The sequence below is a fragment of the Pholis gunnellus genome, assembly GCF_910591455.1.
Source record: "Pholis gunnellus genome assembly, chromosome: 1".
NCBI lineage: Eukaryota > Metazoa > Chordata > Actinopteri > Perciformes > Pholidae > Pholis > Pholis gunnellus.
The window spans coordinates 30,463,258-30,479,179 of NC_136528.1; the positions used below are offsets into that span (position 1 = coordinate 30,463,258).

Consider the following 15,922-nt stretch of genomic DNA (forward strand, 5'->3'; position numbering starts at 1 on the left):
GGGTAGTACTTCTTGACTACGTCTTTTTTGTTGAAAAACTTAATGCTCTTACTAACACTGCGACAACTACTACTACTGCTGCTAATATTTCTAGTATTACTACTACTACTGCTACTACTACTTCCACTACAACTTCTGCTGTTGCTACTATTACTACTACTACTACTGCTATTACTGCTACCACCAATATTATTACTACCACTACTGCTATTACTACCAATACCACTATTACTTATACTACAACTACTACCACTACTACTGCTATTCATGCTACTACCAATACTAATACTACTACAGCTATTAGTACGACTACTACTAGTACTACTACTACTGCTATTACTGTTACTTCAAATACTGCTATTACTATTACTACTACTACTACTTCTACTACTACTACTGTTATTTTAACTACTACGACCACTACTACAGCTATTACGACGACTACTGATACTACTACTTCTACTACTTCTTCTAATGCTACTAATACTTCTATTTATACTATAAATATCACTACTGCTACTACTAGTACTTATTTTAATGCTACTAATACTTTTACTACTAATACTATTTATAGTAAAACTACCACTTCTACTACAACTGCCATTGCTACTGCTATTACTGCAACTACTACTAAAACTACTACAACTACTACTACTACAAATGCTATTACTACCAATACTACTACTACTTCTACAAATACTACTTTTATATGAACTACCACTACGACCACTACTACAGCTATTACTACGACTAGGACTACTACTACTACTGCTACTGCTGTTATTACTGCTACTACCAATACTACTATTACTACTAATAATAATACTTCTACTACTACTACTGTTATTGTAACTACTACTATGATCACTACTACTGTTATTACTACTATTACTACTACTCCTACTAATAGTTCTACTACTTCTACTACTATTACTACTACTACCACTACTAATACTACTTTTACTACTATTACTTTGACAGTAAAATTGTTTAGCTTCAAGCCTTATCCTGCATTGTAATTCAGCTCTTAGCTTCGTTCAATAATACAGTTTAGCTTCCAACTGCCAGTTATACATTTCAATTAGAAGGGTTTTCAGCAATGCAGTTTAATGCTTTTGGCCTTCAACATTTTTCAGACAGGTGGTCTCCCATTTCTGTATTTTCAGAATTTCTTTTGCGATTAATTTCAGCTTTCAGCATTCCAACGCATTTTCTGCAGGAAATGCATTTTCTTGTTGCTTCTATTGTTTCTGTTTTTTAGCATGTAAAGTGTCTTTGAGTACCTTTTAAAGCACTATAAAAACGAAACGGCCTCTGCTTTGCACTGCTCTCATATGGCGGTAACAGCTGACGCCAGCGTAGCACCCACCCTCCGGTTCCCCCTCAGGTAAACACTGTTAGTTCTGTCAGCACTTTTTACTGTTGTTTCCACTGTTAGTGGTGTTAGCACCATTAGCTGTAATCCGCCAGCTTGCCTTCTACGTATTGAGAGCCATCCATCCATCCATTTTCCTCCGCTTATCCGGGGTCGGATCGCGGTGGCAGCAGGCCAAGCAGGCTGACCCAGACTTCCCTCTCGCCCGCAACATTTTCCAGCTCATACTGGGGGATCCCGAGGCGTTCCCAGGCCAGCTGGGAGATATAATCCCTCCAGCGTGTTCTGGGTCTTCCCCGGGGTCTCCTTCCAGTTGGACGTGCCTGGAAAACCTCCAGTCCTAATTAGATGCCCGAACCACCTAAGCTGACTCCTTTCGACGCGAAGGAGTAGCGGCTCGACTCCAAGTTCCCTCCTGATGTCCGAGCTCCTCCCCCTATCTCTAAGGCTGAGCCCGGCCACCCTACGGAGGAAACTCATTTCGGCCACTTGTAGCCGCGACCTTGTCCTTTCGGTCACGACCCAGAGTTCGTGACCATAGGTGAGGGTAGGAACGTAGACCGACCAGTAAATTGAGAGCTTCGCCGCACCGATCCGCCTGTCGATCTCCCGCTCCATCTTACCCTCGCTCGTGAACAAGACCACTCCGTCCCCACCTGTATTGAGAGCCGTTGAGAGGAAATCGAAATGTTGGCAATCTCATATCTTGCACCTTAACATAACATTTTTTGATTCTTATTAAGGAATTATTCACTTTATATTTTCTTAACTTTTTAAGTTAAATTACGCTTTAAAAGCTCCCCTTTAATTAGTAATTGCTTAATTTGAACTCAAAATGTAATGTCAGGTTACTTTAACTTTTTTGATACTGACTACATAAACAACTTTGTCAGCTAGAGATAGAGCCTGGCCTGTCAAGACTTTCTGGTTCAAGTTAAATCTATTGGCCAAGTCTTTTGGTGCAGAAAGCATGACAAAATTGTCAGCCAATGAAGGAAAATCAATAACTATATTACCTTCAAACCCAACCACAATCCCTGAACGTGGCATCTGTTTAATTGTCACTGGCAGGAGCCCAAACAGTGAATTGTCCACAATTTAAAACGTCAAATAAAACGTTCTGTTCTAGGCCACAGCAACTGTGGAATATAAGATCAACCTGAAATGTGTTCTTTCAAGTGCAGCAATTTAGCATTATGCAAAAAATGATGGTCTGAGGTTGATTGGAGATTGTATTCACCACTCTTTGCATATGAGAATACATATGTTGTTTCTTTATGATTTCATCTATTTTATACTTTACAATAATTACATGTATTATGGTAATACCCAAAACCTGCAACCTGAATGAAATCTGAGCAGCAGAAGAGATACAACATGTGATGATTTCTTCCTCACTGACACAATCACGTTCTGATGACACCAGGACAGTATATACTTTTACAAACTGAAATTTCCATTTATTAAAATTTTTAACTGAATAAAGAATAAAGACAATTTTCACCTCAATGGACAGAGGTGACAATTGAAAGTCCTCCTGTGTTTCCTGCAAATTCCATTTGCCTACTCTGTATATGTTTTGGCTATTTTGTTCTTTGTCAGTTCTGGGTAGAACTCAACATAATTACCCCGGCATCTTTTACCCTGACAGTAAATCATACTGCACGGCATGTATAACATAAATCTTGATAAGGGACAGCTAAAGTTCATTAGGACCACAACTAATCATTATTTTCATTGTTGGTTCATCTGTTCATTATTTTTTCACGGTTAATTGACTAGTTGTTTTGTCTTTAAAATGTCAGTAAATGGTAAACAATTACAATCAGTGTTTCCCAAAGCTCAAGATGACATCCTCAAATGTCTTGTTTTTTTCCCAACTGAAATGTATTCAGTTTACTGTCATAAATGAGTGAAGAAACCACAAAATATTCACATTTAAGAAGCTGGAATCAGACTTGTTTTACTTATTCTTTCTTTCCTTTTTTTTTTCTTTTCGAAAAGTTACTTCAACCGATTAATCAATGATGTATTTGTATCGCGCTTTTCTAGTCTTCGACCACTTAAAGCGCTTTTACAATATATGTCATTCACCCATTCACACCCATTCAAACACTGATGACTACCATGCAAGGTGCCATCTGCCTATTCATACCCATGCATACATTGCAGGCACAGGCTACGGAAGCAATTAGGGGTTAAGTGTCTTATAGTAAGAATGTAATGAGTGGATCTGGTCTGCTCTGTCTTTGTCAAGGTTGAAAGAAGTAATATTACTTGCCATCTTGCTCCGGACTACCGCGCCTCCGAGTTGATATCAAAATAAATACAGGCTCAACTCAATCCAAAATAATATCAACCTTGTTCCGGAAAATTGTGTCGCTTTTTTCAATTGACATGTAATATTCACGTTCTGTGTAAAAGTATTCATTCATTCATTTATTGACTCTAAAAGTTGAAGAGAAATTAGGTCTTTGGTGATTAAACTTTATCATGAACGTCAAATTTAATAGGATAGTAATGCCAAAGCTAGACCATTATTGCTAAACAGAATACGACACAGTTATTTTATCTCGATTATGTTGTTTTCAAAATCGCTGAAAGCCAATATTGTGATTGAAAATAAAATTGTATCCACCAGTCAGCCTCAACATGTATATCATAATTTAAACGCCAATTGATGGTGCTTCTGAGAAGCCCAACGTATGCCAGCCTGGTTTCATTCACTGGGAGTCAAATACCAATGTTTTGTCAGGGCCTCAGCATCTCATACCGACGCACGAGGCCCCCTTTAGTGTCTGTATGAGACATGTAAGGCATTCTTACCTCAATGTAAACCCAGCCCCGGCTACATTAGATGCTCCGGAAGTCAGGTGATGTAGTAGGAAGAGCCACGAAGTATGTGAAGTGAGGATAAGGGGATAAGCTCTACGTTGTGCCTAACAACGCCGCTGTAAAAACACTGTAAATCTCTCATGGCCTATTGCTTAAATATGGAATACCTACCTGTGTATTCATTCTTTTTTTTTTTTATTTAAAAAAATGTGTTCCCAAATTTTTCACTATGTCTTGTTTTTATGTAAGCATCAAAACTTTCATGACCTGACATCTCACTGTGAATGTTCCTAAAGCAGTTGATATTGAGTTAACTCCTCCCACTTTGGTCCAGTATGGTGCCTCATTGTTATGCTCCTGATGGGATTGAGGCCTCTGTGCTTCTTCCCTCCAGTCTTCCTCTGCTGTGGAGAATATGGCAATAGCAGTGGTTCAAAAGCACAGTTTATCAATGCCTGAATTGTGAACTGAATTGCAGCCAGCCAGTCTTGAATGTATAAAGAAAAACTTGTGTCTGTTGATATGATTTTGAGTTCATTACTTTCATCTCTGTGCCTGTCTCCTGACAAGTTGTCATATTATCTTTTCCTCACTTTTCAACTGGGCTCTAAAAGACACCCGACACTAGTTGTTATCATCACCTCTCATTATGCCAGCTGTGCATTTCTTGGTGAAAGATGATAGAAAGCTCTGTCATTTCACTATCAAAGGCATAACTCGCATATTCAGAATGCTTTTAATATCTATCATTGGTGAACAGTAAATTATTATCCTTCCTTTCCTTTTTAAAAACTACAATTTTAAAGAATCTGCTCTACAGGAATGTAATGTTTCTTGTACTTTATGTCATTACAAAAAAAGGATGATGAGGTGTGTCCTGCATTATTATGAAGGACTGCAACACACAGAGGTATTTCAAATAAAATACTAAAGAATCTAGATACTCAATTGGACATCATGCTGTGACATCATGCTGTCACATCATGATGTGACATCATGATGTGACATCATGCTGTGACATCATGCTGTGACTTACTTTGGAACAAACGATAGCCTCAAGCGGTTTGATCTTCTTACTCAACAACTGATCCTTGCTCCTCCGTTATTTCTTCCAATCCTTTTCTGTTCCTGGTCTCTTGGACGCCCGGCTAGCAGGCTCATGATTATGCAAGACTGTGGTCAGTCATATGCCCACTGGCACTTGTGGTCAGAACCACAATCCTAATAATGGGTATTCCTTCCCTCAACAGCTACAAGGGTAAGTAATGGGCTCATTCCACACTGGAAAACAGACTTCAGTAAGGGACACAATATATGCTTTATTAAAATGGTTTTCAAACCGTATTTCATTTTAGTTTTGCAAAACTGGACTAACTGGTTGATTTTGCAGATGTATGCTCCGAGTGGCACAACCGCTTCCCGGAGCTTTTCTATGGGGCTCTCTAGGGCCATCTCCCACACAGTGGATGAGACAGGCCGATGAAGGGCCAACACCTTAATATACTTAGTCAAAGGCAATATCAGAACCACTAGATTCATTAACTAACTCTCTAACTGACTAATTGACAAAATAATAGATTTGGAACATGATGGGGCTGTCCAGTACTTGAGCTAATCTGACAAGGATGAAGAGTTTCACTGTATTGTTGCAGTTGTTTACTGAGATAAACAAAACATGCTTCTACAGCATTTCTCTAACATTGTTCACATGTTTTCTTTGTTGCATTGTACTGTGTGACACAGTATGTGTGCCCTGTCCTGACAAACAGACCTGTGCAGTTGTCATGTCAGTGTTGTGAGTTTAGGAGAAGACGTATGGCCATAGCTGAAGACATTCCCAGACACACAAATAGTTTGAGCAGTTGTGTTGTAGTTGGTTCATTAATATGGGGCCGTGGCTCTCTGTGGTTTGGTTTAACTTGGAGGTGACTGAAAGTCTGTTGTGTGGTTCTCCCCAAAATGGCAGATTAGACCACGTTGACTTTACACACAGATAAATGAGCTGCTAGCAGTTTAGCCTAATGTTATTGTAAGGCAGCAGGAGAAATGTGCTCTTTAGTGGCAGTTAGCACACACTGAGAGATTGGGTGTTATTGTTGCTAACAAGGTGGAACGGATTTAACAGCGTGTTCCTGCTGTCACAGGGAAAGCAGAGTTCTGCTTTGCTACATTTCACAGAGGGCTCAGGTTCATTCTGAAGCTCGGTGTGTAAGTTTGTGTGCGTGTGTGTGTGTGTGTGTGTGTGTGTGTGTGTGTGTGTGTGTGTGTGTGTGTGTGTGTGTGTGTGTGTGTGTGTGTGTGTGTGTGTGTGTGTGTGTGTGTGTGTGTGGGCATATCTGTGGGTTCAGCTTTGCGTGACATTTTGAGCTCTGCCAGCTGGAGCTCAGTAAAGTGCGGAGATAGCTGCTGGCTAGGTGATGTATGCTGCAGGTGGAGTGTGACGTGACCTTACAGGTGTGTGTGTGTGTGTGTGTGTGTGTGTGTGTGTGTGTGTGTGTGTGTGTGTGTGTGTGTGTGTGTGTGTGTGTGTGTGTGTGTGTGTGTGTGTGAGTGAGTGCATATGCAATAATAATAATACTCTGTTTATATAATATTCTTTTTTACATTTTTTTATTTAATTTAATTTTTTTGAGTTTAGAGAGAATTATTGTTTTACTTAGTTGATATTCTTTACTGTTTAATATTTATTCAGTGTGGCTTTGTGGCACAAAGGCAGTAAAACTGCCTGTGCCAAAGCACACTGACTGTAATCCTGCGGGCTTCTTTCTTTCTTTATTTATTTATCCAGAAAAGTTTGGCACGGTTCTCCTCACATCGTTGCCAACAGCGGCGCGAAAAGTATATCCAAACGTGCGGCCCGATCGGGAATGGTGTGCTATGACTTTTATAAGTCTTTATTATAAGACTTTTATAAGCCCAGCGGTTTTCCCGAAAATCCCAAAAAACGGAGCAAAATCGCCCCATTGACTTTAATTGGGTTTCGGCATGAAGAGAGCAAAAAAAATACTGAACTTTGGACCCATATTGAGTAGCCATACCTCAACGTAGAAAAATTATTCTAAGTTTAAAACGTAGACAAAACGCTGGACGTTATTGAGCCAAATGGACATTTTGATAGCTAGCACAGTTTTCATGAAGTCACAGATTAAGTTTCAGGAAAATGTGGGTCTGTTTCTGACTTTATAATGGGTGTGTATTGCGCAGCTTAGAGTGCGTGATGTCACCGCTAGAGTGAAGAGCAGCTTGAGATTCTTGTGACTTGTGTGTCTTTTGCCATTGACTCCACAATTTTCACTCTTCATGCATAATTTTGGATGTAAAAGTAGCTAATCTTGTCCTTGTCGTAGAAAAATTACTGTGGAATCCCACAGATTTACACATTTGGCAGAAAATCACCTAATTGAGAGGAAAACCAACGTTCTGCTCCATTAAGGTGTGTTCACACCAAACGCGAAGAACGCGTCGAGATTACATACAAAGTCTATGTACAGACGCGATGAACGCAATGGCACGATGGCGCGGTGCGTTTGGCGCATTTGGCGTGGCGCGTTTCACGCGTCAAAACGGCGAAACGCCGAAATGCCCCAAACGCAGAAGTTGAAATATTTGAACTCCTGCGAAAAAATCGCGTGCCGCTCCAGCGCGATAGCCTATCAGCGTTGAGTAGCTCCCCACGTCATCAGTGAAGTCCTGCTGTTGTTGAATCAGGAAATAAATGCTGTAGCCGCCATGTTCACCCAGAGCTCTACGATCCCTCATATCAGTAGAGACCGGACCAAACTATGTGTATACATGTGTGTGTGTGTAAACCATATGGTACAAACAATGAAATAGACGCTGCCGTATTTACGTCTATATGACGTTATCGTGAGTGTTGATGGAGCTGCTATAATGTTAGCATAGCCTAGCACCGGTCGATCCGAGCTTCATTGATAAAACAAGTACAAATCGGCATCATTAGTACTTATTTCGGAGTCCCTTTTTGTCGGTTTATTGCCGTTAAATCACAGCCAAGTCAGTTTATTTTGTGTTCATACAGCTGTAGTAAATAGCCGACGTGTGGCTCGCTAGACACAGTGAGCTCGATGAAATCCACGGAGCTCCTCTGGACTATGTTATGAACCAGACATGACGGCGTTTAGTTTCCCGTGATATCTGTGACTTCCACAACACGTACTGAGCAGAAATAGAGGCTATTTTTCTACGGTTGATGGCGGACAGTTGAACAGCTTTCAGGCCGATAAGCCACGCCCCCTCTCCGGCGCGTCCAGCGCGATTCACGCGATGCACGCAAATGAACACAAATAGTCCCCGGCATTCCGTCGGCGCGAATGACGCGATAAACGCGATTCGCGCCGCGTTCATCGCGTTTGGTGTGAACACACCTTTAGACTCCATGTTAAATCTTACCACTCATTTCTCCAAGAAAGCAGACGGTACCAGTTTTGTATATTGCTCTGGAGCTCACATTTTTAACACCACAAACATAAAAAACACATCAGCGCGTTCGGCAGAGTCTTATCTTTCTCAGGGTATCCATATTTTGGCACTCAGACTCCTGCTGTTTGTTGAAAGGAGCCAGGAGTTTTGTTCAAAATCACTGTTTACTGTAATGTTTCTTAATCAGTCTGCCTCTCCAACCGGGTGCGTCCTCACCATGGCAACCAGTTACACACACACACGCAGGCTATCTCTGTCTGTCTCTCTCCACATACACACACACACACACACACACACACACCTACACACACACACCTACACACACACACACACACACACACATACACACACATGACTTGGAGTTATTCGGTCAAAGCCATTGTTAGACCTCCTGTCTGTCTGTCTCACTCACTCAGTACATATAACTGTCTGTCTGCCTGTCTCACTCACTCTGTCTCTCTTACTTTCTGTGTCTCTCTATCATACAGTCATTCGGATCTTATATATTTTACGAGAACCCCCCCCCTCCCATTTCAAAATAAAAGCCCCACAGAGTGAATCCTAACTGGAATACTTGTGATGAAGCCTGTCATTTAATAACCTTTGTGTTTGTGTCAAACATTATGAATATGTCTCCTCTCCCCCTCTCTCACCAACCCAGTCCCACCCTTTTAAAATAAAAGCCCCATAGATTAACTGTATCTTAACATGAAGCTCAGAATGAGGTTCGTACTCCAAAGGCTTCTCAAACAAAGATGTATATGTCCAGTACAGAAATGACGGGAACCATTTGTGTACTGTCAATCCAAGAGTATGAATCTAAAATGCAGAAAAGAGAGAAGCGATATCTCACTCGAAACTCAACGATACTACCGGTAACATCGGCGTGTGTAGCTATATATTGCGACGTCTTCGGGCAGTAGAAGCCACACTGTCAAAATTTCTTGCGAAATTTTCTAGTATTACTGCTGCTCTTGTTTTTTACTATGTATCTTGTGTGCACTGTCCACTTTGCTGCTGTGATCCTGTACATTTCCCGACTGCGGGACTAATAAAGGATTATCTTATTTTATCTCTTATCATATGCATTGGGATTGTCACCACCCTAAGTAGTCTCAACAGCAATGTGTATTTCCTGTTTCTTCACACACCTCTCTGTCAAGAGTTATCAGAGTTATGTTCACTGTTCATAACAAGCTGAGCTAATAATGGTCAGAAAATAAAAGATTTTTGTCTTGCTGTAACCGGGGAACTGTTACTGAAGACATTTAGAAAGAACAGTTGCTACAGCTGAAAAACATCTATTTATTCATAAAAGTAATCTCTGTTATACTAAAGTCTGGCAAATAGACGAGTTGCTCTATCATCCATCCATCCATTTTCCTCCGCTTATCCGGGGTCGGGTCGCGGTGGCAGCAGGCCAAGCAGTCTGACCCAGACTTCCCTCTCGCCCGCAACATTTTCCAGCTCATACTGGGGGATCCCGAGGCGTTCCCAGGCCAGCTGGGAGATATAATCCCTCCAGCGTGTTCTGGGTCTTCCCCGGGGTCTCCTCCCAGTTGGACGTGCCCGGAAAACCTCCAGTGGGAGGCGTCCAGGAGGCATCCTAATCAGATGCCCAAACCACCTCAGCTGACTCCTTTCGATGTGAAGGAGTAGCGGCTCGACTCCAAGTTCCCTCCTGATGTCCGAGCTCCTTACCCTATCTCTAAGGCTGAGCCCGGCCACCCTACGGAGGAAACTCATTTCGGCCACTCGTACCCGCGACCTTGTCCTTTCGGTCACGACCCAGAGTTCGTGACCATAGGTGAGGGTAGGAACGTAGACCGACCAGTAAATTGAGAGCTTTGCCTTCCGGCTCAGCTCTCTCTTCACCAAGACGGTCCGGTGCAGCGCCTGCTTTACTGCTGCAGCCGCACCGATCCGCCTGTCGATCTCCCGCTCCATCTTACCCTCACTCGTGAACAAGACCCCGAGATACTTAAACTCCTTCACTTGAGGTAGGCACTCCGTCCCCACCTGGAGGGAGCAATCCACCGGTTTCCGGCAGAGCACCATGGCCTCGGATTTGGAGGTGCTAACTCTCATCCCCGCCGCTTCACACTCAGCTGCAAACCGCCCCAATGAATGCTGGAGGTCACGATCCGAGGAGGCCAACAGGACCACATCGTCTGCATATAGCAGAGAGGTGATCCCGAGACCCCCGTACCTGACGTTCTCCACCCCCCGGCTGCGCCTAGAAATCCTGTCCATGAAAGTCACGAACAGGACCGGTGACAAAGGGCAGCCCTGGTGGAGGCCAACACCCACCGGGAACGTGTCTGACTTATTGCCGAGAATGCGGACACAGCTCCTACTGCAGTCGTACAGAGACCGGATCACCCGTTGTAACGGGTCCGGCACCCCATACTCCCGCAGCACCCCATAGTTGCTCTATCAGTGGAATTAATTCTCATTAGAGCTTATGATCAACAACTATGTGCATGTAGTGTTGTCTTTTCTTAAAGGTTGTGTATCACTGAGTCGCCTGTATTTTCAATAGTGATGACAATGTTTCTTTTACCTTCCTTTGCAGAAGCTGTGACGGCAAAAACATCCGCTACAGAACGTGCAGCAACATGGTGAGTCTGGACTTTACCTTATTTTTAATGTAGTTACTAAATTAAAAGACTATGAATAAATAATAATAAAAATACTTTTCATGTTAACTTGAAAAGGAAAACTATATCTGAAAGTGTTGAATTTTCATCTATAAATCTTACATTCACACCTTTTTGAAGGTGATATGTGAATGCCCTCCCAATAAAAATGACAGAATCAGCAGTTTCAGCAAGAGCCCCAAAGCAACACATGTTTACATTCAAGTGACACATAGTCTGTGTAGGGACGAGTTTGGGTGTAGATGGATGGATCAACAGACTTTAACATTAGAGACGACGGTTCAGTCACAGTAAAGGACCGGTTCACAGAAAGTTTGTCTTTAAACAAGACGGACTTGACGAGTTTGATCCTGTCCTTTACCAACATGGTTTTTATTGTAACCATGATGACGAAGGTCCCCTAACTTAAACAGAGTAGTCATTTGAATCCAAAATACAATGTTTCCTTAAACCTAACCAATTTATTTTATAATATTTGCATAAAGTAGTAATATTAGCATTCTCTAACTAACAGCACAACAGCAGCCTGCTACACAGCACAAGTTCGATGCTGCTGTGGTATTTTCTCTTCAGTACCAGTAACAACACGCTGTCTGACCGACACATGGCTCCAGCACAACTGTGTTCTTACTGCCGGGGCTCAGCCTGCCAGCTGCTGACATGCTGTTCCAGCTGCTTAGAGCAAAGGAAGCATTTATGATATTTTCCCACAGAGCTTTTTTTTCTTCCTTTGGATAATAAAAAAAACATGTTGACATTAGTTTTGATTGCAAAAAGGAATGACACAGTCTGATTTCAGTTCGATTTTCAATTAGATATATGGAGTGACGATTCTTCTCTTTCACTTCTCAGTAATTGGAATCTCTAAGTTAAGTTAATGCATACCAACTTTATCATTTAAAATCTTCTGACCTCCAGTATTTGAAGTAAGGGTCAGGGTTTGTTCTTTGATATTCACATGTCAGATACATGCAGTATGTAGCTGATATTTTATAGCTGCTAGTTGTGAACATTAACTAGGCTGCCACTCAAAATGTTTGTGCCTCTACTGTCCCAAGCAAAGAAGGTAACCAAAGATCTCAACTCTTTTGAGTTTGAGTAATTTCTAACTTTGGTTTCTTAAAATGTTGAATGCTAAACCAAAATAGATTTCAAAAGGATAAAGGATTTGTGTACCACAAAAATGTAATGCGTTGTATGTGCCAGGTTGAGAAATAAAGGACACATCAATTATTTAGCTATAATAAAGTCTGTTTAATGTTAATACCTCCACCAGTCTTTGACAGTCCATCATGTAATATCAACATCGTCATTGGATCCATGAGAGACCAGCAACCACCACCACTCTGGTGATGGTTGTTTTACAGGACTTCACTTTCCCAAACCACAGAAGAGCATCCAGCCTGTTGAAACAACCTTCTTAACCCAATTTTTAATCAGAGGAGTCTTATTTCTCTTCTTCCCCACGGAAGTGGTTTAGTCTGGATTCATTGTAGAGCTTCAATCACATCTAGTGGGGAATGTTCCCAGGATAATATTTATCCCCTTTCCCCTATTCACTCATGGAGGCTAACTGTCTGAACTGAAGGCTGTGTTTATAGGCTCCATAGGCGTCTCTAGGATATGTAGACAGTCTGAGTGAAGCTGATGTGTCAGGCTTAGATGTGTCCAGTTTTCAATCAGGAAGAAGAGAGACTTATTGGCTGCCAAAAGTCAGCCAGTTGTCAGCCAGAGGAACAAGCATCCCGTATTGATCTGAGAGACCTCTCAGTCCACAAAGGCATCCAGCTGTTAAGATGTTGAGAGCTTTTCTGCACCACTACCTCCTCTGCCATGGTCAGACATGCTGTATATTTCCTCCGTCCATTCTCAACCACACACATTTTAATATAATCCTATATTTTATTACCTTCTTTAAAATGTGGTTTCAATTATCGTAGAAATTGCATTTGTGACTGCACACCAACATATCCTGGAAAACCTGGAAGCTCTTTTTTCAGATTTCTAGTAGAAGACATCTGACCCCGCTTGTATCAGATATATTGGACTCAGCAGATACAGTTACATAAATGTCCAAATGTTGGCTTCACAGACATGCACACACTTGAAATATTTTACAGACATGTATACACTTTGCTTCCCTGTATCGTCTTCCTGATGGGAGTTTTTCAAATTCATAAAACAAACGAAGTGAAGAGTCCTGAACTATAAATCTTGCTTTCCTCTTGGTTTGTGTAGTGACAGCTCCACCAGCTTTCTCTGAGGGTTCTGCATAATCTTGCTAACAGTATTTTTCTCAGAATTTCTTTGCTCGCATCAAAGCTATTTTATTTCCTTTAAAGAAAGAAACGATGCTTCGCCTTCTTCAAAATGTATTCTGATTGTTCTTACAAATTCAAGTTACTAAGTATTTAAAACTGCGTACTGTCTCTACAGCTTGGCCCTCAGTTGTAATTGACTGATGCATTGGTTTCCCACCCCTATTGTTGAACGCGAGTTCCTTAGTCTTGTTTGCATTTATGAGCAAAGCACTCTCTAAACCAGGGGTGGGCAATTCATTTTTACCGGGGGCCGCATCAGCAACCCGAGCACTGCTGGAGGGCCACGTCGACAATATTTCAATTAAATTTTGCTCAATATTATTTTTGATATACCGTAAGATAAATAATAATAATTTCATTTAACCTAACTTGACTTTATACAAAAGCAGATTGCTTTTGATGGTTTTATTTAAACTCTTAATCCTTAAATATTTATATTAGGCTATGTGAAATTGAAATAAGAAAACAAAAACAATCATTGAATCACTGCAATGTATTTTTAACTTGTTCACACTTTAACTTTGTTCCACAAACAAGGAAAAACAACAAACAACTTAACAAGTTTATAGAAATACTGCAATACAACAAACAATAACTTGTTATGTTTTCCACCTCATTTTACCTCTTCAGTGCGAATAATCCAGTCTGTTCTGGGCTTGAACAAGGGCATTGAAATCTGGCTGAATGTCTGAGGTGGCTATGCGAAGGACAGCTGAGAGGTGCTCATCAGTGATAGAGGATCTGTGTTTGGATTTGTTGAACTTCATCACTGAAAATGTCTGTTCACATACATAGGTGGATCCAAAGAGGACCAGAATCCTCTGAGCATGCCTCCTCAGGTGTGGAAAGTTCTCCTCTTTGAGGGAGGAGTAAAAGTCCAGCAGTGAGACTGACCTGAAGTGCTCTGCCAGAAGTAGGTCAGACTGCAGGTCAATGAGCTCCATCTGAACATCGCTTGGTGCATTGTCCACACTGCAGTTGAAGGGAGAAGAAACCATGTGCATTTCACTCTCAAGAGTTTTGAAATCTTGAAATCGCCTCGAAAACTCTCCATGCAGTGCTTCTAACTTGCTTGAGTACTTGTGGAGGTGATCAGCTGATCTTGTGGCTTCCTTTAGTGTTGGCAAGTGGGTCAGAATGTTGTCCTTCACTTGGCTTGAGAGAAGCTGCAACTTTCTCATGAAAGCCGTCACTGCACTGTACATCTCATGCACAAAAAGGCCCTTGCACTGCAGTTTGACATTCAGTTCGTTCATGAGTGCAGTCACATCCACAGCGAATCCGAGGTCTGCCACCCAGTCTTCATCTGAAAGTTCTGGGATGTCATGTCCTTTCTTCCCACAGAAATTCTGAATCTGGTCTCTCAGGTCCCAGACACTTTTCAGTACTTTGCCCAGGCTGAGCCACCTGACGTTGCTGTGGTAGCTTATGTCACCATGTTCACTCTCATTTTCCTCCAAAAGTGCAACAAATTGTCTATGATTTAACGCTCTCGCTCTGATAAAGTTAACTGTTTTAGTTACAGCATCAACAACATGGTTAATTTTTAACACTGTCTTACACAACACTTCCTGATGTATAATACAATGCAAAAATGTCAATTTCTGCACAGGGTTAATTTCTGTCACTTTATCCTGCATCCTCTTTAAAAGTCCCACATTTTTCCCCGTCAGATTTGGACAACCATCTGTTGTCACACCTGCCAGCTTGTCCCATTTCAGTCCCAACATGTCCAAACACGCATTTACCTCTGTGAACAAGTCTTTACCTGTGGTTGTCCCTTTAATTGACTGCATGGCTGCCAGCTCCTCCGTGATTTGAAAGTCTGCAGTTATCCCACGTAAGAAGATGAGCAGCTGGGCGGTGTCACGTACATCGCAGCTCTCATCCAAAGCCAGAGAAAAACAGTCAAAGTCGGCCGCTCTGTTCTTCAGCTGAAGCTCCAAGTTTCCAGCGATGGCCTCAACCCGCCTCGTTACAGTGCGGCGGGAGAGTGACACGTTCTCAATGCGCCCTTCTTCTCCGGGCATATCAGGGCAACAGAGTCCAATAAGCACTCCTTAATAAACTCTCCGTCAGAAAACGCCTTATTTTTTCTAGCGATTTTGTGAGAAATGACGAAACTTGTCCTGACGGCTGCATCTCTGGGGGTGTGAAGTTTGGGAAAAAGTCCTTGTTGGGTTTGCAGTTTTAGCATCAACGCATCAGCCTCCCTTGCGTGCTCTTCATCAGACAGATTCCGGTATTTATCCTCATGCTTTGTCGTGTAGTGGCGATTCAAATTATACTCT

General features: G+C 41.8%; 1 protein-coding gene across 1 annotated transcript in view; it reads left to right on the top strand.

The window, feature by feature from the left end:
• adamtsl3 (ADAMTS-like 3) overlaps positions 1-15,922 on the top strand; it is a gene marked incomplete at both ends in the record, with an annotated part of 203,791 nt that overhangs the window by 105,807 nt on the left and 82,062 nt on the right. Inside the window, 1 exon segment of the mRNA XM_079161155.1 lies at positions 11,226-11,271. Coding sequence (XP_079017281.1) covers positions 11,226-11,271 — 46 coding nt within the window.